The sequence below is a fragment of the Lepidothrix coronata genome, unplaced genomic scaffold, assembly GCF_001604755.1.
Source record: "Lepidothrix coronata isolate B3197 unplaced genomic scaffold, Lepidothrix_coronata-1.0 Scaffold51, whole genome shotgun sequence".
Lineage (NCBI taxonomy): Eukaryota > Metazoa > Chordata > Aves > Passeriformes > Pipridae > Lepidothrix > Lepidothrix coronata.
This window is the reverse complement of record NW_016690231.1, coordinates 2,311,345-2,338,867: the sequence shown is the minus strand read 5'-3', so window position 1 is coordinate 2,338,867 and position 27,523 is coordinate 2,311,345. Positions and strand designations below refer to the sequence as shown.

The 27,523-nt window shown below is 43.3% G+C and overlaps 1 protein-coding gene across 2 annotated transcripts in view; it reads right to left on the bottom strand.

The window, feature by feature from the left end:
- Positions 1 to 26,962, bottom strand: part of GALNT9 (polypeptide N-acetylgalactosaminyltransferase 9) — a 135,878-nt gene extending 108,916 nt beyond the window's left edge. Inside the window, exons 1-2 of one of the 2 annotated variants that reach the window (XM_017815623.1) lie at positions 26,722 to 26,962; positions 3,229 to 3,409 (exon numbers count right to left, since the gene is read on the bottom strand). In XM_017815623.1, coding sequence (XP_017671112.1) covers positions 3,229 to 3,409; positions 26,722 to 26,962 — 422 coding nt within the window. Of the gene's footprint in view, positions 1 to 3,224; positions 3,410 to 26,721 lie in introns of those variants that run through there. The other variant, XM_017815624.1, reaches the window with a different exon arrangement.
- Positions 26,963 to 27,523: the final 561 nt, after the last annotated feature.

Sequence of the window (27,523 nt, the reverse complement as noted above, 5' to 3'; positions counted from 1 at the left end):
GTCCTGCTAATACTTTACTGTTGGGAAGAGAGATCAGGACATTAAACATTAAACATCTTGAGCTCTCTGCAACATACAGAGGCTTCTACAGTGGTATAAGCCCTTGAAAAAGTTCAGATACTGATATTATTTATACATGTCTGATAGATATTTAAAAATCTCTGATATCGAGGAGAAGAGGCTGAGACATTTATTACACCACGCCAGGATCAAACAATGATTTTGTAATTATTGTGTGATTTGTAATCACAGCTGAGCTATTTACTGCATTGCTTCTATTTGGCACACAAACACAACGTGCACAAAATCCTCTTGTCTCCCGTACTTCCAGCAATTCCTATCCTAAGGAAAAGGTTCCTGAGCTAAAAGGAGTATCTGCACTGGCAGCAGCAGGTAGGAAAGCAGAACATGATGTGAGAAAAGCATCCTGAGAGCAGGGCTGCCCACCCAGGCCTGAGACTTTGCTGCAGTGGAAGGACATGGAGGTGACTCCAATTTCAGAGCCTTCATGGTCACGCTGGCTGGCTGTACACCTCTGCAGTGTAACACAGTTTTTTAATTTGCTGCGTGGGGATGAAAATATCTCCTGAAAAGCAATTAAACTGCTGAATGTTTATGAGCCTATGCAAGGAGATGGAACAGAAGGCTTATCCTATGAGAATAAGATAGTGGACAACAATAAGGGGGAGATCAAATATAAAATGAATTAAAAGATAATATTTGTGATCAAGCCTGGAATATTGCAAGTCCCACATTTTCATAGTGAAATCATGTTTACTTTAATAAATTGTGCCTATGCAATGCAGACTTGAGTATAAATTCTTCCACTCGATATCTTTTATACCTACTTTTGTGTCCAAATATGGAGATCTGACGATTTCAAATGGAAGCCAGAATGGAGAGAAAGGACAGTCTAGTATTTTGGGAATGCAAATTCAGGTAAGTGTTTTTATTCATAGACTGGCCACAGACTTTGTATGTGGCCTTGGACATTAATTCTAACTTGCTTCCCAATTTAAAAATGAAAAGTTCTGGGAATGACATGAATACAAATCACAAGCTAACTGAGAAAGGCTCAGTGATGCAGAGATGAGACCATTGGGCAATTCAGCATCTGGAGGTTTAGTTCTCTCCAATACACAATTAGAGCAGAGTGCCTGAACCAAACAGTCAATCTCAGCTTTGGTACATGTGCTTCTTATGCTGGGGGCCCCAGAGCTGGATGCAACACTGCAGGTGGGGTCTCATGAGAACGGAGCAGAGGGGCAGAATCCCTCCCTCATCTGCCCACAGCGCTGAGGATGAGCCCAGGACACGTTTGGCTTTCTGGACTGGAGTGCACATTACTGGGTCACTTTGAGCTTCCTGTCAACCAACACCCCGAAGTCCTTCTCTTCAGGGCTGCTCTCAATCCATTAACTGGACAAAACTCTTAATATAACAAGAGCTTCTACCTTCTCCAAACTTTCACTCATATTTCACAGCAAATTCAATCTGAAGGGCTTTCCTGTGACTCGTAAGCATCCAGAGACAAGTGCATCAATTCCAGCATCCAGGTCTGACTAGAACCACCTCAGAAGTGTCAAAACATGACAAGGAAGGCAGTTCTCCCAGCAGCTCAGACAGTTTATCATGTAGCATGGCCTTATGAGATACCCGAAAGGAGCACGTCAAAAAGCTTATCTGAGCGACTCATCAAAGCTCCCAAGTAAAACGGTGGAAGAGTCTAATCTGAAGTGAAACATCACTGCATTGCAAATGCTCTCATGCCTCTGACAGCTGCTGAGCTAGATTTAAGCTCTGCAGCCTTTGCTTTTGTGTTTCCTAGCAGAACACATCTCATTTATCCTCATCCACCTGACCGCAGCAGCTGATAACAGCCCAGGTCAAACCTCACCGCCTTTCATTTGAGGAACTTCACATTGATTTTAAGGGTCTCTGGACCAGATCTGAGGCACAACTCCAATATCTGCATAACTACAGACTACTTTTTCCCCAGCATAATTCCATGATGGATTGTTATGGTACATCAAGAGAGAAGGAGAGATGAGACCACTGAATAAGTCGGTGGACTTGCATCAAAAATGCGACAGCAAGTCAGTGGGTTGGTTTCTCTGTGCCACTTCTGTTATCTAGGTTTTCTTTTCTACAGCAAGTGTTTCAGAAAACAAACGCTGAGTCAATACTTCTGAGATCAGATTAATATGCAGCACAGCTAATGAAATTTGTAGTTAAGCTGAAGTTTTGTTTTTGGCAGCTTGAACTGCCTAAAATCCTAATTCAATTGCAATCTACTCACAGAGCACAGCTGTTTTGCTTGGCTAAACTTTTCTCACCACTTAATAAGATATTTTTTTATTTAACTTTCAGTTCTGCCTAGGAGCCCCAGTGGGTCTTTTAAAACAGAAGATTATTATTAGAAATTAATTAAGTATTCTTTTCAATTCTGTCTCCTGAGAGCAACTAGGCATTGTTGCTGATCTCCTCTGCATTAAGACATTACTGATTGTCATTCATGGGATGACAGTGTGGATGTCTCATCTGGAAGATACATAACTCCATAAATATGAAAGATTTGAAAGATATTTAATACAAAATATAATAAATCAGCACAAATAATAAACATGTAATTGCAATGTCAAGCACAGCACAGGCGTGTGAAGATTATAAACAGCAGAATAAAAATAGACACACATTCCAGAGACAAAAAAAAAATCTCACTGCAATTACAGGACCCCAATGGATTACACTTAGTCTGTGTTTCAGCACATTGCAAACCCCGGCTGAACAATTCTAAGAACATCAAATGTAATTAAAGACAGTTGATTAGATGTGTTGTGGTTTTTTTCTTAAGGAACCAATGACTATAATGTGTTTGTTGCACTTCCCCCTCCCACTGCACATGACTACAAGAAGGACAGACTAAGGCTGCCACCTCTGAAGGCTTTTCCTAAGAGAACCAAACCCAGTAAGCACCAATAGCCTCATGCAGTATTTGATCTGAGGCCTTGAATGTGCATATTAATGCATTACTGACAGAATTAGCTATGCATTTAACATGGCCCTTCATGCCTGAGATGGCTGTTGTTCTGTTTGAGTTTCACTAAACTCGGGGTATCTGTACGACTAACTGGTGTCATACTCTAACCAGGAGGGGATGTGAAGAGAAGAAAGCCATCACAACAATCAACCTCTTAAGTCTCAATAATAATGTGGAATTCAACTTACTTTTTTGGTCTGTAGTCAGGAATGGACCTGTCCAGTGATATCCTGTCACTGAGCTGGGCATTGTAACCATATTCTTCGTACTTAGTCTCTGATTCGTGGCTATCATCTCTGAGGGTAGCAGCCATTCCCCCCTGGCCCAGGCCTCCTGGACCTTCAACTAATCCCATGGGCTTTGCCAGACCTAAATGAAATAGATAAGAAAAAAAAAATCAAATTTTTCATAAAAAGGAAATGGATAGAAACTCTTCTGTGACCACAAAATGTTTTCAGATAAATGAGATCTCAACTCCCACGAAGCTCAGCTCTGAAACCCTCATGGCTCTGTGGAAATTATCCTCAGCTTTTCAAACCAGAGTCCAAATCAACACATCTTGTAGAATCAGTGCATAATGAGCAAACTATAAAGAATTAATTAGCAGCTTTCACGATTTCTTCTTTTTCCAAAATGCCTAATTATTGTTAAGATAATTAAGAAAAAATTTTCCCGTAAGAACTGGAGGATTTCCCAGTATAGCCCATTATAGCTGCACTCATTTTAAGGGAGATATGTTGATTTCTACCACATGTAGATGTGTCATTAACTCCACATTAATGCCAGTTCTGTAACACATGTTGGACCTGAGGCATCTGCTCTGGGACTCTAAGCCCACTGCAGCTCCTGAAGGGTCCAGGTTTGGTTCCCATTTTGGGCACACAGCTATGGGCTGGTGACCAGCTTTGCTGGGTAGGAAACACAGAGTAAATCTGATTCCACTGCACGAGTCAACAGACTGGTCGAGAAGACAAGCAGGAAAGTGCTCATGTCCTGCCTCAAACTGTGCAAGGAGAATCAAAGGAAACAGTCCTGGTGGGCTGAGCTGACCCCCAGCAGGATGGCAGTGCACTTATTCCTGCTTATCAACTTTCTGCTATTGAAAAATCAAATAATGAAAAAAACCACGAGTTACCAGCACAAGACACTAAATCCTGGAGAATCTGGACCTAATGCAATAACTGGAGACAAATCCAAACCACTGCACTGTGTTGAGCTGTTCCTTACTAAGCGTGCTGAGTGTGAACAGGACTCATGACACTGGTTGTCATTCTCTAGTGCACTCCTCACAGGTTCTACCTTCATTATTACAAGCATTGTGATGCCCAATGTTATGATACTTGGGGCATTTAAGAAGGACTGTTTGAATTTTCTGTAAGAAAAGTGGAGAACAAGACAAATCATACTTTCTCTTGAAACATGACTAAAACTCAAGAGTTGCCTTGATTTCAAACCACAAAAATTCTTCTACCTTACTAAGCGAAGCACTTCAATCCACATTCTGGAAATATTTTAAGGAGCTTCATTTTGAAGGAAATTGTAACATTTGTCCTTTTTGTTCTCATTTAGGATGAGAGGCTACTTGGCACTTTGACCAGCTTTAGTATTTAACATTACTTCCTTTGGAAAAATTAGAACAGAAGGGCCTGATGTTGCCATCCCTGGCCTGACAATTATTCCTTGCTCAAGTAATTACAGAAATTACATGTCTGAGACTCTAAATCTCTGCCCACCCTAAAGGAAAAGCACAGCAGCCTAATCTTCCTGCATGATACAGTCTCAGACTGAACAGACACTAACAGCAAGCAGTGATGCTGCAAGCCTCTGCTTTACATGCCCAACATATGGAATCTTAAAGAGGGCTTGGTTTAGGAGGAAAGTCAGCAGTTCCCTCCAAAAAAATCTCAATTTAGGCACTTCTAAAAAATAAATAAATAAAAACCCCCAGAAAACTAGATACTTCACCAAGCCTATGTCCTTGAAAGACCTCAATGTGGAAATTCATTTGCTGATCATTTGGAATCATCTAGGCTGGGTTCTGATGTTACATCAAAGCAAATTGAAGATGACTTCATTAAAGTTAACTGACCTGCTTTGATGAAAGGGTCTCCAAGATGTGGCATGCTCATTTGACTTTAAACAACTATTTAATTCCAGTAGTTGATAACTTTGTTCTTTATACTCTATGCTCTTGCAGCTTATGGAACAAAACACTTGCATCTTTATGGCACAAGTAATGAGAGAATGAAACTTCCAACCCACAGGAAGCATCAGGCACTTTGCTACTTTTCTTATGAGGGAATCAGTTAGACAGCCTGCCAAACCATGTATAATGACTATTATTTCATCTACCTTTTTCCTGATATTCTAGCCCTCCATGCTGCTAATCTGATCTTGTTCTGGGAAGGAGTCATCTCATGTCTCCCTTACTCTCAGAGCATATTTCTGTGAGGTTTTTTCTGCATCTGTTACCCAAATTGTAGCTTAGTCTGACTGACAGCTATTCTAGCAATGCAGTAATATTGGCCAATACACAGCAGCAATTAATGATACCACATTGCTTCACTCTTCAGGAAGAGCAATAAATTGCCTCTAGAAGTTTTTGAGAACAATGAATGTAGTATATTTTATATATGCATTTGTGTGTTAGATGCAGCAATTACAGGCAATGTTCTTCAATGCACAGTTGGTTAGCTAGACACAATAGAACCACATCTCACATATTTGCATAGCATTTTCCATCTCAAAAGTTGATTTGCTGTTGCTTCAGCAAGTGCCTCCTCAAAAGAGGGCTTTTTCCCATCACTACCTAATTCCAGATGGTAACTTGCTAACCTCAAAATCCACTGCACTGGTCAGCCTTCTTGAAAAAACAGGAAATGAGTGCCAGTTCAGCAGCATCTTCCCAAAAACAGGCTGGTATTAAGAGATGGGATCAGAAGACAGGTGATGGGAGAGAGTGTCACCCAGTCTGGCTGAAGCAGAGGCTGCTGCTGCACAGGACACATCCACTCAGCACTTCCAGGCCCTCATCCAAGGGGTGTCCAACAGTCTGGGACCATTTGAGCAGAATGATCTCATCAGAGGCCTTCCAGCATGCCAGACACGGGAACAGCACCTGGGAGGGCACAGAGGAGCAGAGCACTCCACAGCAGTGCTCCCATGGGATGCATGAGTGGGCTGCCAAAGACAGAGAGGTAACAAAGAACAAGTCATTTGTGCCCCTTGCCTTGTGCTGCTCAGCAAAAACCCAGACAGCCTTCAGGGACACCTCACAGGAAAATTTATTCCCCTGGGTCTCGCCTACTGGAACAACAGGGAAAGGGATACATTTCTGGAAATGCTGCTGTTCAGCAGGGAGACAATTGCTATTGATTTTAAATGCTGGGTGTTTAGGTCCTACACTGATGGGGACAGAGGGGGAAGTACTTCTGGTTCAGCTTCCAGCATATTACCTGGGTTTTAGCCAAGGCAGAACAGGTAAGAGCACCTTTCTGTTTTCTTTTTTTGAAGCTTGTTGCAGACTTCCAGATGCTCCTTTCCTCTTTGGGTTACTTACCTACAGCTCTAACTAGTGCCCATTTCACCCGTTTTTCCGTGGCATATGAAGCCAAAGAGGGCAGGGCACAGCAGCACTGCTGCCAGTGGAACCCTGCAGAGCCAGGGATTGAAATCATGGGGGTGGGCAGGAAGGGGATGCCCAGTGAGCTGCTGCTTTTAAAGCTGTCTTTTCTTTAAATTTTTTAGACTAAAAATATCCACAGCCCAAACGCCGGGATTGGTCATAGCCAGTTCAGTGCTGCAGATGACAATGAGGTCACAAACAATTAGAGTCTGTCATTCATCTCAAATTTATTGCTCTCACTGCAGTGATTTCTGTGTAAGACAGAAATTGTTGGGAGAATGAAGAGCAGAATGAACTGGCCTTAGTTCCTTAACCAGATTAATTACTCCACAGGATGCATAATTTTCTAGGAAGAAACGAGATCTTCTCTTTTTCATCATAAACCCTGTCACAATGGGAAAAGTACTAAAGAGATTTATGTGAGAAACTATGGCAAAAGCTAGATCAGATTACATCTGTGATTATTTTACTATTCTTTTTTTTCTTATTTGCAACACAATTACAGGGAGCTGTAAATCAGGTTGAGTCAAGGTTCTCCGACAAAATTAACCTTTCGACAAATCAAACCAAAAATAAGTGATTGAAAATAATCATACAACCACATTCTCAACAGTTTTCCCTTGACTCCTGTAAATACTGCACAAACTATGGTAAATGAAGAAATGATCATAACTAAAGAGTGGCTCTCTGCAATTATTCCTTGGAGAACAGAAAAAACGTGTTGCCTCACAGGCATAAATTTGCTGAGTGCATTAGCAGTTCGGTGCACCAACATTAAACCTGGGGAAGTATTTTACTTTTTTATTTTACTTTACCTTTTTACTTTACTTTATTTTACTGCATTTTGCAGTTGCAAGCAGGAAAAAAACGCCAAACTTATTTGAAACTATTTCACTTTGCAAACAGCAGCATGCAGCACAAGGAGCTGGTAGTGTTTAGCTTATGATTCAATCTAAATGTTAAACAGAGCCTGGCCCTTAATTTCTGCATATCCTAACTTTCCATATCCCAACTCAGTTTCTCCCACCATGACCCTGAAGTAAGGCTACACAGTAGGTAAGATTTGCTGCTCGGAGAACTGATCTGAATTTTGCCCATATCAAAGGTGCTTACTTTCTGAGCTGGAAGGAATGCTGTCTGTGGAGGAGATTTAGTTTTACATACAGAAATATCCAGGAAATCCCATAGGGATACAAGCTCCAACTTTCTGCAAAGAGAAGAGCAACAAACGAAACCTGGTCCAATGTAAATGACTCCAGCACTTCCATTTATCTGAAATCCAAAATGCAGTCTTATTTTTATATAGTTGTAGACCAGTTTGATGCATCTTTGCTTGAAAGGTTTATGGCCCCTGGTACCCAGTCTCAGCCCCAAGTATCTCTGCAGATACACCAGGGAGAAGACAAACAGCACCCTGTGGCTGATGTGAAAAGGAAAAAACTACAACAACTTGTAAAGCTGAAGCACCTGATGTGCAACTTTTTGGCTCTATAAACTAGAAGGTGTTTTTGTGCCTTGACCTCATCTCCGGACCCCAAATAAAAAGCCTGAGAAAGTACTTCTCAGTCTTCATGCCCAGACGAGCAGCAATCCTGTGAGGAGACTGCTGAATGCTGGTGAAGGGATGAAGGGATTTGGCAGCTCTGCCTGTAGGAGGGCTGCTCCTTTTTCACCCCCACAAGCCAGTCAGGCAAAGAGACTGCAGAATCAAGAGCCTTGGAAATTAAGTAGATCAGGACAAATTACCTGGAAGAGGACAGATATCCAACCCCTTTTGTGCTTTGCCACATGTTTCTTCTTCAAAACAGGGACTTTCCCTGGTTGCAGAGAGCACCCTGAGGCACAAACTAGGAATATCTGTCAAGAGCTCAACATCATCATGGTCAGGGCTGTTCTCAGCATCTGGGCTGGAAGCTCACCCTTATTCCATCCTACACACTCTGCTCCCACCACATTGACACATTAATCCTTAAATCCTATGCAGTAAGTCCTACCAGGACAGGATTTGGCCAGAACAGCTTTTTTTCCTTTGTGTTTTCACAGCATGCAGTCCAGATTTTAGGATACCATTGCAGCAAATACTACAGGAGCCCAGAAGGACAGTTCCTACCCCAAAAAACTCACTGTCAGTGGAGACAAGAAAGATAATGAGAGAAGAAGACACGAAGAGAACATGGATCAGTGGGAGAGGCAGAGGTTGCAGTGCAGCAGTGGCCTGTGGAATTCATCCTTGTCAGAACAGCAAGAAAAAAAGTTGTTTCACAGCCCACTGGAGGATCTTTTCTACCCCATTGGACAGACTGTATCCCACACACATATGGCTTCTTTGGGATGAAAAGGAGAGGATTCCCATGGAAAAGTAACCTAAGGATAGGATTTATAGCATTCTCCAACATAATGTGATCGAGGTGTTTCTGACATGACTCATTTCATAGAAAAGCTTTTGATAAAAGCTCCCTACTCATTCAGGTTACTTTGAGATGATGAAAGAAGGCAGTTTTGTGTCTGTAGAGGCAAGGAGTCCATGGGGATCTCTGGCGAAGCTGCTCCATGCCAAATGCAAGATTCCTAGTGCATGACTTAATACTTGGGGAAAGAGGAGAGGAATATCTGAGGAAATAAAAAGAACAATGTGTAACGGAGGGCAAGGTACAGGAGAGGGATCTGGTCCGTCAGTGTTGACAACAGGGCTGCTGGGGGGAAAAAAAGGAACATTCTGTCCTTGCAGAACCATCTTCTCTCCTGCATGTGCTGTTCACTGGTGCAGCACAACCCCCCTGCCCTCTTACAGGCTTCATCTTTTGTTCCTTGGCTTCACAGAAACAGCACTGTGCAGGCTACTCCCTCTCTAGGCACAAAATTCATTAGTGCTTTTTAATTGGAAGAAATACTGTGTTTTTATGTACAGATATCTAATATCAAAAGTAATTGCTTTTATAGAACACTCATTTGGAGCTGGTTTCCCCTTGAGATGAGAAAATGTATTCTAATTACAACAGATAATTCAGGAGGAGATAAACAGATTGACGAGTGGAAGGACCAAGAAATAGCAGCTACACAGTCCATTGGAGATGAAGATAAAAGCTCATTTGTGAGGTAGGACACTGATTCCAAGTTTGCAGATAATAGGAGAGGTGCCAGAGTTTTGCCAGAGACTTGATATAAACAAAAATCAATTTCCTAACATGCCATCCTTAGGCCAGGGAGAGCTGTCTGATACATTTTTAAACTTAAATTTTGACTAACAAAATAAAAAGCCCTTATTCCATATGCAAAACTTTAAATGATACGTGCGTGACTCTGATTTTTCTTTCCATTTTCATTTTAGTGATCAAAAAGATCATTCACAGAGAAAGATCAGTTTGTTATTTTTAAATAAGTAACAGATGCCACGATTCTTCTAGAAGTTTTAAAATCCCAGAAGACTCGTGGTTTGTGCTGGTGAAACACATGAAATGGATTTCTCTCTTCAGGGCTTTGGAGGAAAGCCAGAAAACTCCTCTGGTGATGGCATAAATCTGGAGTTGAGGAGGAGGAGCTGAAATGTTGGTGTATCTGCCCGACAGCCCACTGATATTAAAAGGAGACAAAATCTGAGTGTCATCAGTTTGGCACTTGGCCCCTGGCAGGACCCAACACCTGAGGCTTCAGAGGGAACAAAACACAAATCATGAAGCACTTGGCCAATTAAACTCTGCACTGCCCCTGGAAGCAGAGTTCCCTTCTGAACCCTATAGGCAGGTAACTAAAGCCCTGAAGCATAATATTAGATTATCCTCAATATCTTAACTCAGACAGGTAGAAATAGGGCTTAAAACTACCCAGTGTCCTTTAAAAGCCCAGCCACTAATATTGGATTCAGGGGCCTCCTGCAGCAATGAATTCTGTGGTACTGTCACGGTCAGAGTGTCACTGACTCACATGAAATGGATCATCTGTATCAATATATTAGATTTTCTTTAACTTTTTCAGGGAAGCAGAGGTGAAAACTCCTGGGGAAAGTGATCATTAAAACAATAACAGAGCCATGCTAGAGGAAGAGAGAGGGACTTCTCCTTGAAAAGACCCAAGGTGCAAGAGCTAAAACTTTGGGGCTGTTCAATTAGATTCAGGAACAAGGTGTTCTAGGTCAAGTTAAAGGGCTTTCATTTCGTAAATGAGGAAAATACCTTTTGAAAAGCCAACAGTTTGCTTGCATGAATCAGAGGTAGGGAAGGAACGCAGCAGACGCTGCAGGAAGGCAGTTCTGGCCCAAGGTCTGACAGGATGGAGCCCATAGTTGGAATGATGGGAATGCTGCTGGATGCAATGACATTTTCTTGCACCTACAGAGCTGACTGCACATCTCTAACCATTAAAAATACCCCTTTGATTTCTGATGCAATTCTGGATTAGAAATCCCTGCGTGCTCTATTCTCAGAACAGCTCAACTATAGCAGTCAATCCCACAGGGTTAGGTTCCATAAAGAAAAATAACTGTTCTTAAACATCAGGAATCCCCCCAAAAAAGCATCTAACTTCAGGTCCTATGCAGGCTCATACTATACTCCATTGTGCTGTTAATAAAGTCTAAAGTAATCAAAGGCTCTATCAGATCTGACATTGCCCAGCCTGCCAAATTACTGCCTTTCAGCCCAGGTTTCAATCAGGCACCCCTGGAACACTGGCTCAGGGATTGTGTCCAAGGCTAAGCAAGTCTCTTCCCTCCTTGCTCAAGGGTGTTTGGAGAGCTCTGACAAGGCCAGGCGAGCCCATCTCCTGCAGCATCACTCCTCAATCACGCTCCACATTATCTGCAGACGTTCAGCTGCCTCCCTGCTCATTTACCTAAACAGCCTGCTATTAAATTAAACCAACACAGTCACACAGAAAGCCTTCCCAATAACAAAGTCACATAGAACACTTTGCCACTTGTGTGGCCGAGGAGCTCCTGTTCAGCTCGTTTCACACAGCACGGGGGGACAGCACCGAGCCCACACCAGGAGCTGCTGGAACTCAACAGCACAACGAGCCTGAAAGCAGCTCTTCATTTTCCACTGGTGTGAAATCAGTCACTGAGTTCACCTCTGGCCATCCAACCACAATAATAAGACAATGTGAACAACTACAGACCTGCTGGCACATCCACTGTTGTCCCTTCCACACTCCAAGGGTCACTGTCCACTGTCTTTATTGGCCATGAGAGAATGAAATGATCCCAGAAAGTTCCCAGTTCTGTCAGAGCAGAGCTAGTTTTCTGTCTGCTGCCTCTCAATCTTATCATCAGGCATTTCTCTTTGGGAACACATGGTGGAAGAGACCAGCTGCCTCTGAGGATGTGAGATTTCAAATACTTCCCTCCAATCTCCTAAAAAACCAGTTAATTTGGATATCAGTTTTCCCAGGATCCAGAGAGAGCCTTGGTTCCACCCTTTTCCTTTCAGTGTAATATTGCCTTAAAGGCTCTGTGAAGGTGCCTTAAAGGCTCTGTAAAGGTGACATACTCTTCTTTTGCATCATTGCACAGCACTGTTGATGGCTGGTTTCAAAACATATTCATTTTCCTGACAGACCGTCTATTTTACATCCGTAGATATGTGTATTTTTCTTGACCAGTGTTTGTATTCTTTTTCAGGCACATCTTTGACACCTCTCAGGGAGTTTGGCTTGGGAATTTGGTTGAGACAGAACCTGCATCTCTGCTTTTCCTCCTCTTTCCTCCTTTCACTTTATTTTCATATCTCATGTCAACATACACCACAGCTATGCCTTGCTTGTCAGTGCCAGGCTGCAGTGTCTCCTTCCATCAACCTCTTAATGTGTGCATGACTTAATTTTCTGCCAGCAGGACAAGTCAGTTCAAAACCAAACACAGGACACATTTTAATCAGCAAAAATACAGCCCAGAATCCAGCATCTAAAACCAAAATGCTTACAAATCAACAAATTAGGGCAGATTTGAAGCTACAGTGGGTGAGGAAAATTACTATGCAGAGTCCTCCTAATTGATGAGACAAACTGACAGCCACATTTAAAGCAGATCTGTCTATTAGAGGATGTGCCCAACTAAAGGTCTGAGACTCCCCTGCTCACAGAGGAGAAGGAGGAATAGGAGTCCACAATGCTGAGAATCTTGCTCGGTTTTGAAGTGCCTTGCTATTGTTCAAGGAAATGTTGAGGCTGGATTTGTTTTTGGCTCTAGAAAGGAAAGCTCTTTATATTCACAAAAGAAAGCCTGTTTAGAAATGAAAGACACGATGTTGCATGGACAGCTTATAACATACAATTAATCAGGGATTTATCAGGGACAAATAAGAAGAATTAGGTACCATATTCTCTGGGGGAAGTAAATCAAAGGATGAGATAGCTTTGCAAAAGAAAGGAGAAATGAGGATAAATAGCAATTGCCAATAAATTTGAGAAAATGAAGATGTAATGTTAGCAAGAAAATATTGGCACAATGTTTTATTTAAAAGCGGCAATAAAAACATTGCTTACTTTGATTTCTGCCCTTTCTGGTTTATTGTTGATATAAAGATAAATTGACTCAGACTTCCAGGAGCGGGAAAGCTACGATCCACTGTTACAGGCACTTTAAAACCCAGCCCTGCTGTAATAACTGATTCATTATTAACAAGATTGGCTTTGTTGCGTGTGGGTATTTGTATGAATTGACTGTGACCCAGGGCTAGTTTAGGCCCTGACAAACTCACTGCAGGACAAGTGGGCTTGCTTTGATAAAGGCAGGATGCACTTGGTAACAGCAGAGCATGTTTAAATTACCACACATATGTAGAATTCAGATCACATATAAAGACAACGGCCAAGTTTTTGAAATTGTGGATCAGCCTTCTTCAATTTACTTTCCTAATGCCATTGACTGCAGTAGTGCTGTTTATCTGGTTTCCACCAAGGCAATGTAAAAAAGAAATTCAATTTTTCTTCAAGCTTTCCTTTCCCTTCTGCTGAAATTCCATGAAAGAATGAATGTTCCTGTCCCCTGATGTGTCTCCGGTTTGTACTTACGACTACATTATGAGGTGTTAAATTACACAGTAAAGAGAGAAATGAGGACAGTGATAGAAGGTGCCTTTACACAGGAGAAGATCATCCTTCAGTGAAGAGACTGCCATGAATCAGAATCTGAATTTCAGAAACTCGAGTTCTGAGTTTACAGCTTGGACTCATCACTCCTCAAGGACACAAAGCTGCCACGCTCCCCGGTCACGCTTAAACTTCAGGTCACACCCACATTTCTCCTGAGCAGAAAGAACTTCCCAGCACCAAATGGTCCCAGATAAAGGCAGTGCTGAGCCCTTTGGGCCATGACAGGCATCATGAGGGGATGAGCAGCAAAGAGCAGCACAGGAGCATTTCTCTGCTCCTCACGTGATTCAATGATTCAGTCACTCCTGAAAGGCAACAAGACAAGCCAGACAAGCATCCCGAGTCTGCCACCTTGGAAAACTGAAAGTAAAGGAAGCCCTCCTGCACTACTGGGGTAGTGTCATGGAAATGTCACGCTGCTATAGTTATTACCCAAAATAAGCAGGAAAGCAGAGAAAAAAATGCTCCTGTTAACATATTGCCAATTAACAGAGCAAGCAGAGGAATTCAACGTGCAGATCTGAGTCTGGTTCCTTTAGAAGCCGAGAACTTGATTTTCATGTTTGTGTTTAAATGAGTAAAAACCCCATTTGTCACCAGTACAATTTACAGCCTGGTTTGCTACAAAAAAAGCAGTGTATGGGACCATGCTGTCTGCCTTTGTCTATCAGTCTGCTTCCCTCACCTCTGCTTGTTAGATTTTGAGGACTGCTTCTAATTTCAGCCAAAGCTTGGCAGACAGTCAGAGGTCTCCAAAAATTACATTTCTGCAACTGTCACAAAAGTCAACATCTGGGAAGAAAGTGCCATTAAAATGCTCCTGCTGAGAGAAGAGGTTTGGTGAAAGATCAAATACAAGAGATCTATTGGAGCTATTAGAGACCACCCAAAAACTCACCTCTGGGATACCAACCCACAAGAATGTCAGCTTTCTTGGTTTAGCTGCTCAAGGAACTAAACACTTATTTTTAGGATTAAATGTGTTAATTGCTGGATGTCTAGATCTGTTGGATGTCTGGCAGTTCTATATATCAGTGATTAACAGTATCACTGATTAAGATGCCACAGAGGGTCAGACCTCAGGGCATCAAAGGAGCAGAGAGATGAGCTTTCAGAACAGCTGAAGGGCACAGGACAGACCCACTTAGAAATGAAGCCCAGGTTTCCTGAGCCTGGCTCTTGTATTTCAGAATCTTGGAATGTTTTCTTGAATCTATCACTGAAGATGCTCCTTCTGTCCCCAATTCCAGTTTCTGTGAGCTTACCACACTGCCTCTTGTCAATGAGAACCAGCTGAAGTGATGAAACAGCATCCTTAGGTGATAAGATTACTTATAAAATAATGAGTTATGTATGTGGTCTCACTTACTTTCCCTGTAAAGATATCATGTTAAAGAAAATTCATATGGAAATGCCCAACTTACTAAATGAGTTCTTCTCTTAGAAAGGGAGACACAGACTCAGAGATGAGACACCAGGACAGCAGGTCACACACACCATGCAACTTTGCCTGTTTTCCCTGGCATTTATTATGAAATTAATCCTTTAGATTGTTTGTAGTAGGTGTGCTTTTCCCTCCCTACCCTTGAAAGGAATATAAAGCAAGGTATGATCCCAAACCCACATAGCCTCATGAGCAGAGGAGCAAACAAAACCTTTCTTCTTTCTTTTGAACAGGGAATTTGTCGGTTCAGTCTCTGCCAAAATCCTTCTGAAAATAATCAACCTTTAGTTTCACAACCATATGCTGAGACACTTGTATCTAGCACAGAGAAGCCACAGGCATGCAGTAGCACCCAACAAACAGATTAGAGGCATCTTCTTCCAGTCCAGGGACAAAACCCAAAGGTCATACACTGATTTCTGTTTGTAAACTAAATTTCCATCCAGTAATATTGTTTTGTTTTACGACAGCACAGTGTGTCCCAGCCTACCCTCCCACAGAGCATTACCTGGCCATGCCTAATGGGTGCTGATCCTGCATGAGCTGCTCTGTCCTTTGGGCCAGAATCTGAGTTTGATACTAGAGTACCATAAGTAGGGGATGTAGGAGACAGCTTTCATCTCTTGAAACTCTGCTCCAGAATAGGTATCAACACTCTGTGTTAGGATGTTTTGTCAAACCCTGGTATGGGCTTGTCCAGAATAACCTGCAGTCCATTGTGCTGCCACAGGGAACTCCACCTCTCCTCGGGGCCAGAGCAGTCCTGGTGGGACTCATGCACGGCCCCTGATTCCAGCTCCCTCATCCCATATGTACTTCAGAGACCCCTAGGAACTGTAATAAGAGAAATTTTATACATGATTCCTCTTATTCTTCCACAGGCTCCACCGTGTCTCTAAGACAGCGCTATTTGTGCTCGAGCATCTTGTCAGGATGATTAAAAGCTGAGAGAAGCCTAAACAAGCAGTCCTGTAACATATGCAAAAATCCTTCTGCAACCATCAATGCCTTCTCTGAGGGCTGCATCACTCAGCCCCTGTCCCTTGGCATGCTGGGCTGCTCCAGCCCAGCTTCAAAGTTAAGGCCATCTCTTTGTTCTCTCATAAATATTTCTCCTCCGTTTATGCACATCTTTTGTTCACTCCTCTCACTGTGCAAAGAAGACTTGAAATTCTCACTTTGTGAGAATGTATGACAGAAAGAGGGAGACAAAGAATCCAGTTATTAGGCAGATCAGGTTCAGAATGAATCACAGAAGAAATTCCTAATTCCATGACCTCATCTGAGAGGGCTCTCTGCAGCCTGGCTTTGAGTTATGTAGGCCTGGAATGGGAATATAGCTGTGAATATGGGAACCATACCAAGCTGACTCTTTCAGAAAACAGAAGGTTTTACATATAACCCCACTGGATACAGGCATTATAAAAGCCACTTCCCTTCCGGAATTAATTTGCTGTTGAATGAAAATGCATCGAGGAGCCAGATGGATCTATTTCAGGAGGAGGATCAGGCTGGCACAGGTCTAAAATCAAAGATTATTGGGCTTGTGTATTCAAAGCTGGAATAGCTGAGAGCAAAGTGTTCAGTGCAGGTGCTGACACGTTCATGTCTGTGCCTAAAGGAGTATCCCAGGAAGGAGGTATCGAATCAGTTTGCAAACATTAAATTGCAATTTAATTTCTTATAAATACCTGCAAAGCTTTACACTGCTCCTTGCAATACTAGCAGGGAATAAACAAAAGACATTCCTCAGCTGCTGAGAAAGTTGAAACTTCTAGCAGATGCAAAAGACCGCTAAAAAATGGGAGAAAAGACTGGTCACCAGGAAGAAGCACACAAGGCAGGCTCCAGTGGAGCATCTGGTTGCCCATATGGTTTTGGAGAGTCAGCAGCCTAAATCCACAGACCTGGATTCTGCAGAAATTATGTAACAGAACTACCAAAAAAGTGTGGTTTCCAATCCCCAGGCTAGCACAGCCTAACCCCTAAACCACCCAACCACCCATTTTTCCAAGCCAAACCCACTCCCTGCTGTGTGAGTTGAAAGCATCACCTATGTCAGCAGCTGGGCAGCTTCTCATGAGGCTGTTTAATAACTTGACCATGATGAGCTCACTCTTACCTCATGCTCCACTCCCATCTGTTATAGGGAGCCACCTGTGATCTGTCACCATGTTTTAGGATTAACAGCTCTGTGCAGGACAATCTGTTTTTCCTGTTAGAGGTGTGAACAGCCCTTGGTCCCTGCTCTGCACCTGCAGCACTGTGCTTGTCACACAGCCACCAGTGCAGTGGGTGTCAGCATCTTCCATCAGCAGCTTTCTGCTGGTGCCAGTCACCAGTGGGAGTGAGTTTTGCAGATAGAGAATTTTGCAGCTCTCAGTAGCCTCATTTTACACATGGCTGGACGACCAGAAATCTGCCTTACAAGGAATCTATAAAGCAACTGCGAATTTTAATCCTGAGGAAAACTAACCTTTGGGTTATACAATGCTATTTCAATTGGGGATATTTTTAGTCTTATCACTGCCTTCAGTTCAGCATGCACAGGAAAGAATACCACCGATCTTTTCTACAACACAAGGCTTGCTTGAAAATGAGTTAATATAACAAAAAATACATTTTTATTTACAAAAGCTTCACATCCTAGAGGCATATGGGAGCTGTAGAAAAAATAAACTCAATTTCCAAAAGGGCAGTAAGGCCCCATTGCCAACTAAAATACAAAACCAGCATAAAAAATCCAAATGAAAAACAACCAATTAACCCTATCACCCCACCAAAAATGCCAGAGACAAAATAAGAAGTAAACTTCTCCAGTATTTCAGGAGAGGGCTTTCCAGCTGTCTTGGTGGATACCTTCCAAGGAAAATGAGCTCCTGTGCAAACAAAGCCCCTTTTGCTTTGCAAATGCTCCTGCAGCACCTCTGGCAAGACAGCCACGGTCAAGTGCAGATCTGACCTCCTGGTCTGAGAACTTCTCTTTGAAAAATGCAAACTGGAGCCAAACAGTGCAAACACAGAAGCAACCACAAACCTCAGAAGCAGGAGTCAGAGGAAGAAACAGAGAGTTCACCATGTCTATACTAGAAAGGAGAATCACTCCAAAACCTTCAAGGAGGAAGGACCCTGCTCCCAACCAGACTGAAACAGTACAGGAACACAGCAAGACTTCATCCTTTATATTATGTATACATCATCATAACATATACTGTTCATTCTGTGGCAAAAATACCTTCATTTGGCCAAATTTACTACTGGAGTTACTACACTGGTAACCACTGACTGTGCTGATGGCTCTGGATCAATAGCCAAGATTAATTTAGGCAACTGATTTCAATAGTGCATGGGTGAGCTGAGGAGAATTTGAATCATTGCTGCAGTCACAAAAACCTACTTGAGCGAGTTATCCTGCCCGACCAGCAATGTCTGTCACTCCACAGCAGGCACTGCTGACAGCAGAGCAGGGCTGGCAGGAGCTGCAGTTTGCTTAGGAAGCACTGTCAGCTTTATATCTGGCTTAGATCCTCGACTAAACACAACTGCTGACTGTATCACAGACATGACTGGTAACAGCCCTCCCCAGCAACAAAAACTGGTGACTCACTGGTAATCCCACAGAGAGCACGCTGTGCTTCACGAGCCTGTGAAGCCCATGAGAGTGGACACCCCTCACACAGCCCTGCATGACCCCCTGCAGGCAGCACTTGTGTTCCACAGCATCTGAATATTTAAAGAACTTCATGGAACAGAGAGATCCACTGGGAGGATCCGTTTTCTCCCCTGATCAGTCTACCAGACATTAAAGCCCAGTGGGGAGACTTCTCATGTCCGCTTGTACCAAGGGGTGACTCAGATGCAGCTCTGACAAACCTGGTTTCAGTCACAACTTACAAACTGTGTGAGACCCTTACACTGGTGAGCACTTCCTCTCATGAGTACTCCAGTAAAGACAACTGGATGGCCTGCACAAGTACCCCTGAAATGTAAGCAGAAGGTAGATAACTGAGTTCCACAGCTGCCTTTTGCCCACACTCTCCCTCCTGCCACAGCTAAGTGCCTGAAGAGGGGAAAGCAGAAGGTTGTACTGCCAAGGAAATCTCCTGTTGGAGCAGAGTGCAGTGGTGCACAGGTAACACAGGCCTTCACATCAGCAGATTCTTCCCACAGGCATGTCCTGGCTTTGCAGAGCAGAAGGAGGTGTCAGGAATCTGGCAGGGGTCAGCAGGGCTTTTGCCAGTGCTACACCATTTCACAGGTAGACACTGGCACTGCAGCACCCTCTAAGGCATGTGCTCTAACATTTAGCCCAGGGGGTTAAGATTGAAAGAAATGCACTAAAGAATCCCAGAGGCCAAACATGTTCCCTTGTACCTTCATCCCCCCAATCTGGGTTACTTAAATGTGATTCCAAATGAGGCTGTGAAATAGGTAACACTCTCCTGTAGTATTTTGGCATCAAATATCTCTGCCTGACAGAAGCATTTTTAGGTAGCAGTGCTTAGAGAAGCTCTTTTAAAAACCTTTTCCTTGGTTTAGTTTTCTTAATCATTGCCCATTCTCCCAGGATGACATGCAAATTACAGCTCATGTATTAAAAGTATAAATCAGACTGTGGTGGCAAGTGAAAGTGCTTCTAGAGAATGGCTCCATAGGAGGTGGTGCATGGCTTAAGACATTCAGAAATCTATATTCTCACCTCTTCTAAAAATGTTTTGTTCATTTACTTCAACAACTCTTCAGCCCCAAGAGAACTGTGTGTCCACACTGCACATGATGACAAAGCAGAATCACTCTATTGTCTCCTCAGCTCTCTACCTTGCTGCTGCCCTCAGACTCTCCTTCAAAGCCACTAATCAAGGACATACTTAAAAAAAAACCCAAAAAACTCTTAAGCCTTTTGCCATTTGTTAGAGAGTCTTAAAACCAGCCCTTTTCTACTGCATTGTTTCACTAAGGACTGTCCTTATCAAGGATACAAACCAATTCCTCAATGGTCCCAGGCTCATCCCTGGTTTTTGAGATCCTACAGAACCAAGACTGTCACCTTCATCCCCAGCAGCACTACCACGTGTTTAAACTCCAAGTAACCCAAGCTAAATGAGGAAGCCTTAGACCAAGTTCCATCACACTGCTCCCTGATTGCTGCCTTCTGCTCCCTAAGTCTAGCAGCAAATCTTGGCTCAGGAGATGGCCTCGATACAGGTAATTTTTACACTCTTTTTATGCCCTACAGGACTTGCTGAGTAATCAGCAAGTGCTGTTTGTGGTGGAGCTTGTCTCCAAAACTATCTGGGAAACCTAGATACTCCTGAACAGATAAAAACTATGGGGCAGAAGGACAATTTTTAATCTGTTTGCATCTGCCCTGCTGTCCTTGAAATGAGCACCTACGAGGTTTTCAGGTATTCAGAGCCATTTCCATGGCACCATAGCGATGGGTTTTAGGAAAAGCAGATACATCTAATTAGCATTTGGCTGCTTTAGCTCTGTGCTCTCAGGAGAAGATGACTTTGGGTCAGTGGGAGGATCTCTATCTGGCCTTCCTTCTCAGAGACTGGAGGTCTCTTATTTCAGAGGACAGTTTTGATCAATAGGACTACAACAAGGTTGGAAGCTGCTCTGCTGTCATTGGCTTTCTTCCTTCCTGTTATCCAAGACATCACAGGCTCTTTTCATTTCCTTCCTTGTTTTTTTTTCTCCCCTTCAGTGTGTTGGTTTAAACTAAGTGATGGTAATGACTACCAAGTGAAACCCCTCAAATAACAACAATAATAAAAAAGTACGCCAAGTATACTCAGAGGGAGAAACTGAGTGCCCCTTAGTAAAGTTAGAGAGGGGCATTAATAAAAGGAAGATTTGTTAAACATGACTCATTTATTTTCCTTCCTTTCATAAATCTTATTATTTCCTTGGAGAACCGCCACGCACTCAGTGGCTAGAACTGCATTCTGAAATGATGCTCTTGGTTTAACTGCTCCCTGCCTTTATTTACTGAAACATCAAATAAACAAACAACAAACCCCCCTAAACTCAAAAAACAACCCCACCTCCCTCTATCAAGGGTATTGAGTTAAAGTCAGGTTTTCTAATCCTCTAAACCTGTACAGGGGCTATAAGTGTGCAACAACCACACTGCAGCTCTTCTCTACAAAGATGACAGACCCATATTTGCTTTTCCAATCCCAGCCACGTGCACAAAGAAATGGAAAGATACTGAACTGGAATACTGCCGAAAAGGCAACAAAACCATCATCACTCAAAGATTTTCTTTCTGCCTCTGTAAACATTGTTTTTGATCCTATATAGTACAAATGATTCAAGCTCTGTACAAATGAGTCGATGATAAAATTACCACATGATTTTTTTTTTCCTATCAAAAAAAGCTTTCTTCCCAGCTACAAAGGCAAAAAGCAGAACCATTACATAAAACCAATAGTTACTGCTATATGAAACACAGAGTACAGGGAGACTTTAAAATCACTGATGTGCTGCTGGAATGGAGACATATTTTTTTGTTTTTGTCAATATTCTGCAGAGTTGAGCACAATTTTGCCTGTATTACAAAAGAGATCTGCCCTCTTTTTTAACTAAACTTTTAGACTATGTCTTCCCAAAGTGTCTAAATAGAGTAATACTATTTCTAATATTACCTTACATTGACACAGGGGCTATCCAAATATTGGCTTATAATGTTTTCCTTTTGTTATTTTGGGGAATAAAATCTTGACCTTCCTGAAAGCCCTGATTACAGATTTCCTCAGCTACATAAATCAAGACTAACACAACTGAAGCCAACGTGATGGGGAAATCAGTCTTTTGGACTTGACCACCACTTTGCAACACAGAAGGTCAGGCCTGGAGCAATGGTGACTTACCTACCTAAGCTTGAGAATCTCACCCAGCACAACAGAAAATACTTGTTATGTACTGTGTGGTAACCCATAAACAGCAGCCTAACTTAGAAAAAAAAGTTAGTATTTTTCAACCCCACCTTCATGAGGCCCAACCTTGCATTTCTTTTTAGAAAAAGTCCTCAAAAGAAGAGCACATGAAGAAGCCCCTCACTAGGACAAGGAAAGCACAGGGCTGAGAGCAGACCCCACATATGACACTATGGTCCCCATAAATGATACTTCTAGAGATACTTAGGTGCTGATTTTGCCAGTTGGCACCAGCCCATAACCAAACTGCATAGAAACAGTTATCAAATGAGAATCTGTGTGTGGGTACGAGAAGGTGCAGTCCCACTGAATCTCCCCCTGTGCACATGTGCCTTTAGCTCTCTGCTTCTCTCAGCTCTTCAACTGAAGGTTGCCAGCTGTAAAAGCTTCTTTTTGACAAATCTGATGTGGACATTCACCTGACTCACAGCCTGATCCCAACTATACTTTCAATATGGAAATCTGGAACCATTTTCAACCAGTCACAAGCCTCCGAAGAATAAACTGTCCCGTTAAAAATCCTACTGTACCTTTTAGGTATGCAGATTGCCAGGCTGAATTTTAAATGCAATCACTTTGCTCCCAGTACACTCTAAAAATCAGGAGCCCCAGTCAGCATGAATCAGTCCTCAGCACCCAGGACCTGCTATTTCCATCATTTTAAGCCTCTGTGCTGCAATTATGTGAATTGTCCACTTTTCCCCCCAGCTTCCTCCATGAAATGCATATGTAATATAAAACCCATTTATCTCACTGGAAATTGCTATTATATTTAATCTTCCCAAAGTGAGCAAAGTCAAATTATGATGTGTAACGAATGACAATCTGTCAAATTCAAGGGAATACTCCCAACTTATCCCTCCATATCTGAAACAAAACAGGTTAAAGGGGTCTAAAGTAGAACACATGGGTATGAAGATATGATATGAACATACATAAAGAGAAGATGAAAACACTCTTAATCTTTGCAGATTGAATGAAATCTAATTACATGTTGTATTGACTGTTGTGTATTACTGGAAAGAGACAGTGAGAAGGAAAAAAGGCAATTAGAGTGAAATTGTAGTCTGACCCTTCAATTGCTTTTGGCATGAAAGGTTATGCTCTACTTGGGGCATCGAAAATTCTTTATCCTCTACGGTAAATCATTAGCAACAGACTTAGTTGCAAAAGTGATTAGGGGAAAAATGCAGTCAATTAAATGTTTTTTAATTTTTCCCCTTTACCAAAAAAAAAAAAAAAAAAAAGGCAAAGGAAGAAAATACCAAGGTGTTATCATTATGCCATTTCATGAATTGCTACTAAGTCTAGCTGGCATTAGTTCTGTGCTGAATGACAATAAAACATATTCATCAATAGAAATACCATAGTAAAAATGAAAAATAATAGATACATTGATGAACTAGATCTATAATAACTCAGTTTTTCAGAATAAATGTTGTACTCAAGGTCAAACACCAAGAGGTAATATCGAGTCTCACCAAGGAAATTCCACAGACACGTTTCACTGCTTTCCTTTCCCTTTTCATGCCCCATTCATTTACTTCCACCAAAACCAGCAGCAGCTGAGCAAAAAGAAAGCTTTCAGAAATACTATTTTTCCAAGTTGATAAAAAACCAGAGCACGAGCCAAATGAAAACTATTGTTTGGGTGTATGTCTGCACAACTCTGCAGGGAATCATGGCAATTCTCCTTCATCCTCTCCTAAAAACTCTTGTTCTGCCAAAGATAATTGCAAGGACCAGCTTTCTCCTGACTTCCATGTGTGATCCTCTGTGTTCTACACACCCCTCCGCAGGCACTGCACTCACTGGTTTTATTCAGGCTGAAAAGTTAATGAGTTCTCAAGTGCTCGGTTTTGGGTTGCCTCTCAATGCATTTATAATGTTACTGCTTGTGATTATTTTCCTCACAGAAGGTAAACTTCTAAACAACACTTCTTTGATTGTATGCAAACAAATACGTGTGACAAACAAAATTCTGTGTAGCTGCAGCTGCAGGGCTGGTCTCTCACAGAGTGACTTTCTATTGCACTGGATCACCAACAGAGTCCCTAGAAAATCCAGGTGAGGTCTGACCAGTTTAGGACTCATCTGAATAGAGCAGAAAAATGAAATAAAAGAACACTGACGTATTATTACTAAAAATACACTTATTAGGTGGCTCTAAATTTGCTGATCTCAAAATAGAAAGGAACAAGAGCAGAAAACTGAAATACTGGTCTGGACTGACCTAGCACAACAATAGCATTGAGCTGGACTCGACCTCCTGGTGCTTTCAGGGATTCTGTGTACGCGAGGAATTCACATTGCTTCCGAATAAAATCTATCCATCCATGTCTGCCTCTCCATATAAAAGTGACTTTGACCCATCCCAGGAAAAAGTAACATCCAAGACAGCCTCAGACATCCCTCTAGCCTTGTGATGGAGCAGGACACAGGGCAGTGTCCCAGAAACCTCGCTCGACAGTCGGGTGACACCGCAGAGCTCCAGAGCAAGAGTGTTTCTGTCACAGCAGCCTTTCTGTCACAGACAGCCCCCCTTGGATCTCAGTGCTGCCAGAGCAGCATTACACCCATTAAAGGCATAGAGAATGAGTCATGATATTAAGAACAGAATACCAGTGAGCTAAACCCAAACACAGATGCTTGATCCAGATTTCACTTACAGCGAAGCAACTCTGATGAGTTCAGTGCAGCACTTCCTAATATTTTAGGACTTTTTGGTTTTGTTGACACGGGATGGAAAAAAAAAAAAGGCATTTTGTTTCAGAATGAAGTAACTAATCTATGTTAATGTACCACTGTGTCATAATAAAAAAACCCAACAACGGTGTCAGAGAGAAAGCGAAGGGAAATGAACAGGAAATTTGAAGAACTCGCCTTCAAAAACTTTCTGTATTTTCCTGTGTAAGAACCTTCAGGAAGAAAAAACTGCCTGCAGTGTTTATTATGATCTGAAGAAACAACATAACACTAGCTCAAGTAATTTCACCATGAAGTTCCATATCCAACAAACCAAACTTAAGAAGATGAAGGAAAAAAGTTCCCAAAATAGGGGCACACTTTACAGAGAACTTTCCGTTTGCTGTGAAGCCCCAGTCATCACATGCCATGGTGCCTGTCTAGTATATAAAGGACTCCTGCTGATTCTCCAGGGGATGCTGTGCTGAGATGAACCCAGCACAGGTAAATCCTACCCAAAGTCTCATCTATGAACAACACCAAGAACAAATCAATTTTAAGCAAAAAAGCCCTGTTCAGCTGAGCTACAACGAATTAGATGGAGAACTTCATGGCTTTCTGGAATTTGTGAGAAGGGTTTTCCTCTTAAATCCTACATTCTTCAAAACATGGGTAGAAAACACAGCTGTTGACACTTCCCTCTAATTCCTGAATGTGTGTTTTTGTGACTAACGCCCACACTCCACGTTCCCCTTCTCTCTTCCCTGTTTATACAGATGAGAGTGTAAGGGGATGCCTTTTCTCTAACACTTGCTGGCACAAACTGCATACTACCATAACAGCCTAACTTACTTAGATTTATACATTCATTCAGAAAGTAGTAATAGGAAACATACTTTATCCTAACCCTCCTATTTGTCTGCATTTTGAGACGACAGCAGCCTTTGTTAAATCAATGTTACGAGTAAGATTTCCACAAGCAGCCTAGGAGCACGTTTGCTGTACTTAAACATATTTACACTGAAATTTTTATTTGTTGCTAGACACTAAATATTACATTTATTTTATAATTTTATGCAAAACTTCACTCCTTCAGCCTCTTCTTGCCCAAAAAAACTCATATATTTAATCACATACTTATTTCTTTGATGTCTCACACTTAGAACTTTACGAATCTATGCAAATACAAATGCATTCATTTCAAAGAATTAGCTTCTATATGAAATGTTAGCTGTCCTATAACAACTTCGATGGCTTAGCCTGTTCTAGCTACCATGGAAGGGTTCTTTGCTTACCTACCAATATTTTTCAATGCTGGTGAATTAGAATGGTATGCCATAAAAAGAACTGGTGGATGCTTCCCCTCCTCATCAATGACAATAACAAACGTAAATGGCAAAATCATTGTGGAAACATAGGGGTGCTGTGTTTAAACTGACCATTAAAAGCACACAGCGTGAGAACTCAGCAGAATGTTTTTAAAGTAGTTCTGAAACCAAGTATACAATTTCCATCTATAACCTAACAGCATATTTGCTCTTCAAACAACTTCCTATGCAGAGTTAATATATCCAGGCAAACTGTAAAACCTGGTACAGTTCGTAGGGACTTCTCCCCAACCCGAAACTCATAAACTCTGCACCTTCCTTAACTTTGCATCTACTGAGGAAGTCCTGACTTCGGACCCAGAGCTGGCGGGGAGGCAGGGTGGTGCTGGGAGGCTCAACAAGCCCCTCCAGCAAAACCCTGCAGGCACCCCTTTCCCCGGTATTCCAGCGCTCCAGCGGAGGGGTCGGTGCCGGGTGCCCTCCCCATGGGGGGGACACTGCGGGCGCTCTCCCCCAGCCCGGGGCACCCTCCCGGGGCCGGGGCCGCGCCCCCTCCCAGCCCCTCGTACCATTGAGCTGGTTGTAGACCACCTCCTCCAGGTGGTCCAGGCGCTGCAGGATGGACTCCCTGTCGGCCAGGCTGCCAACCTTGGCGCCGCGGCTCCTGGCCCGGCGGTCCGCGCTCCGGACGATCTGCACCAGCTCCTGGGAGCGGTCCTGGATCCTGCAGTAGACGGAGAAGAGGATGATGCCCACGAAGACCAAGATGTTCACCGTCAACAAAGTTTTGATTTTCCGTGCCACCGCCATGGGAGCCGCCGGCGCGGTGGCCGGGGGCGCATCCAGGCGCGGCGCCCGGCGGCCCCCGCGGCCACCCGGCTGAGCGGGCGCGCCCGGGGCGCGGAGCGGAGCCGAGGGAGCGGAGCCGAGGGGAGCGCGGCGGGAGCGGAGCGGAGCCGAGGGGAGCGGGAGCCGAGCGGAGCCGAGCGGAGCTGTCCTTCAGCACCGCCGCGCCGCTCCCCGCCCGGCGCCCGCCGCCGTCGCCCCGCGGGGGCCGCGCCGCGGGCAGGGCGGCATGGACAGAGAGCGGCGGGGGCCGAGCCGCCGAGCCCGCCGAGCCGCCGCCTCCGCCCGCCCGCCCGCGCTCGCTCCCCCTCCTCGCCCCGAACGCAGAGCGCCGTGCGCAGTGACGTGCTCCGGGGGATCTCATCCACAGGCACACGGAGGAGCCGCCGCCCCGCCTCGCCCGCGCCGCCCGCCCCGCGCCCCGGCCCTGCCGCCCGCCAGCCCGCCCGGAGCTCCGCCGCGACCGAGCGGGGAGGTGATGCTGCCCCGCGGAACGCGCCAGGGGTCATCTTCCCTTGGTCGCCC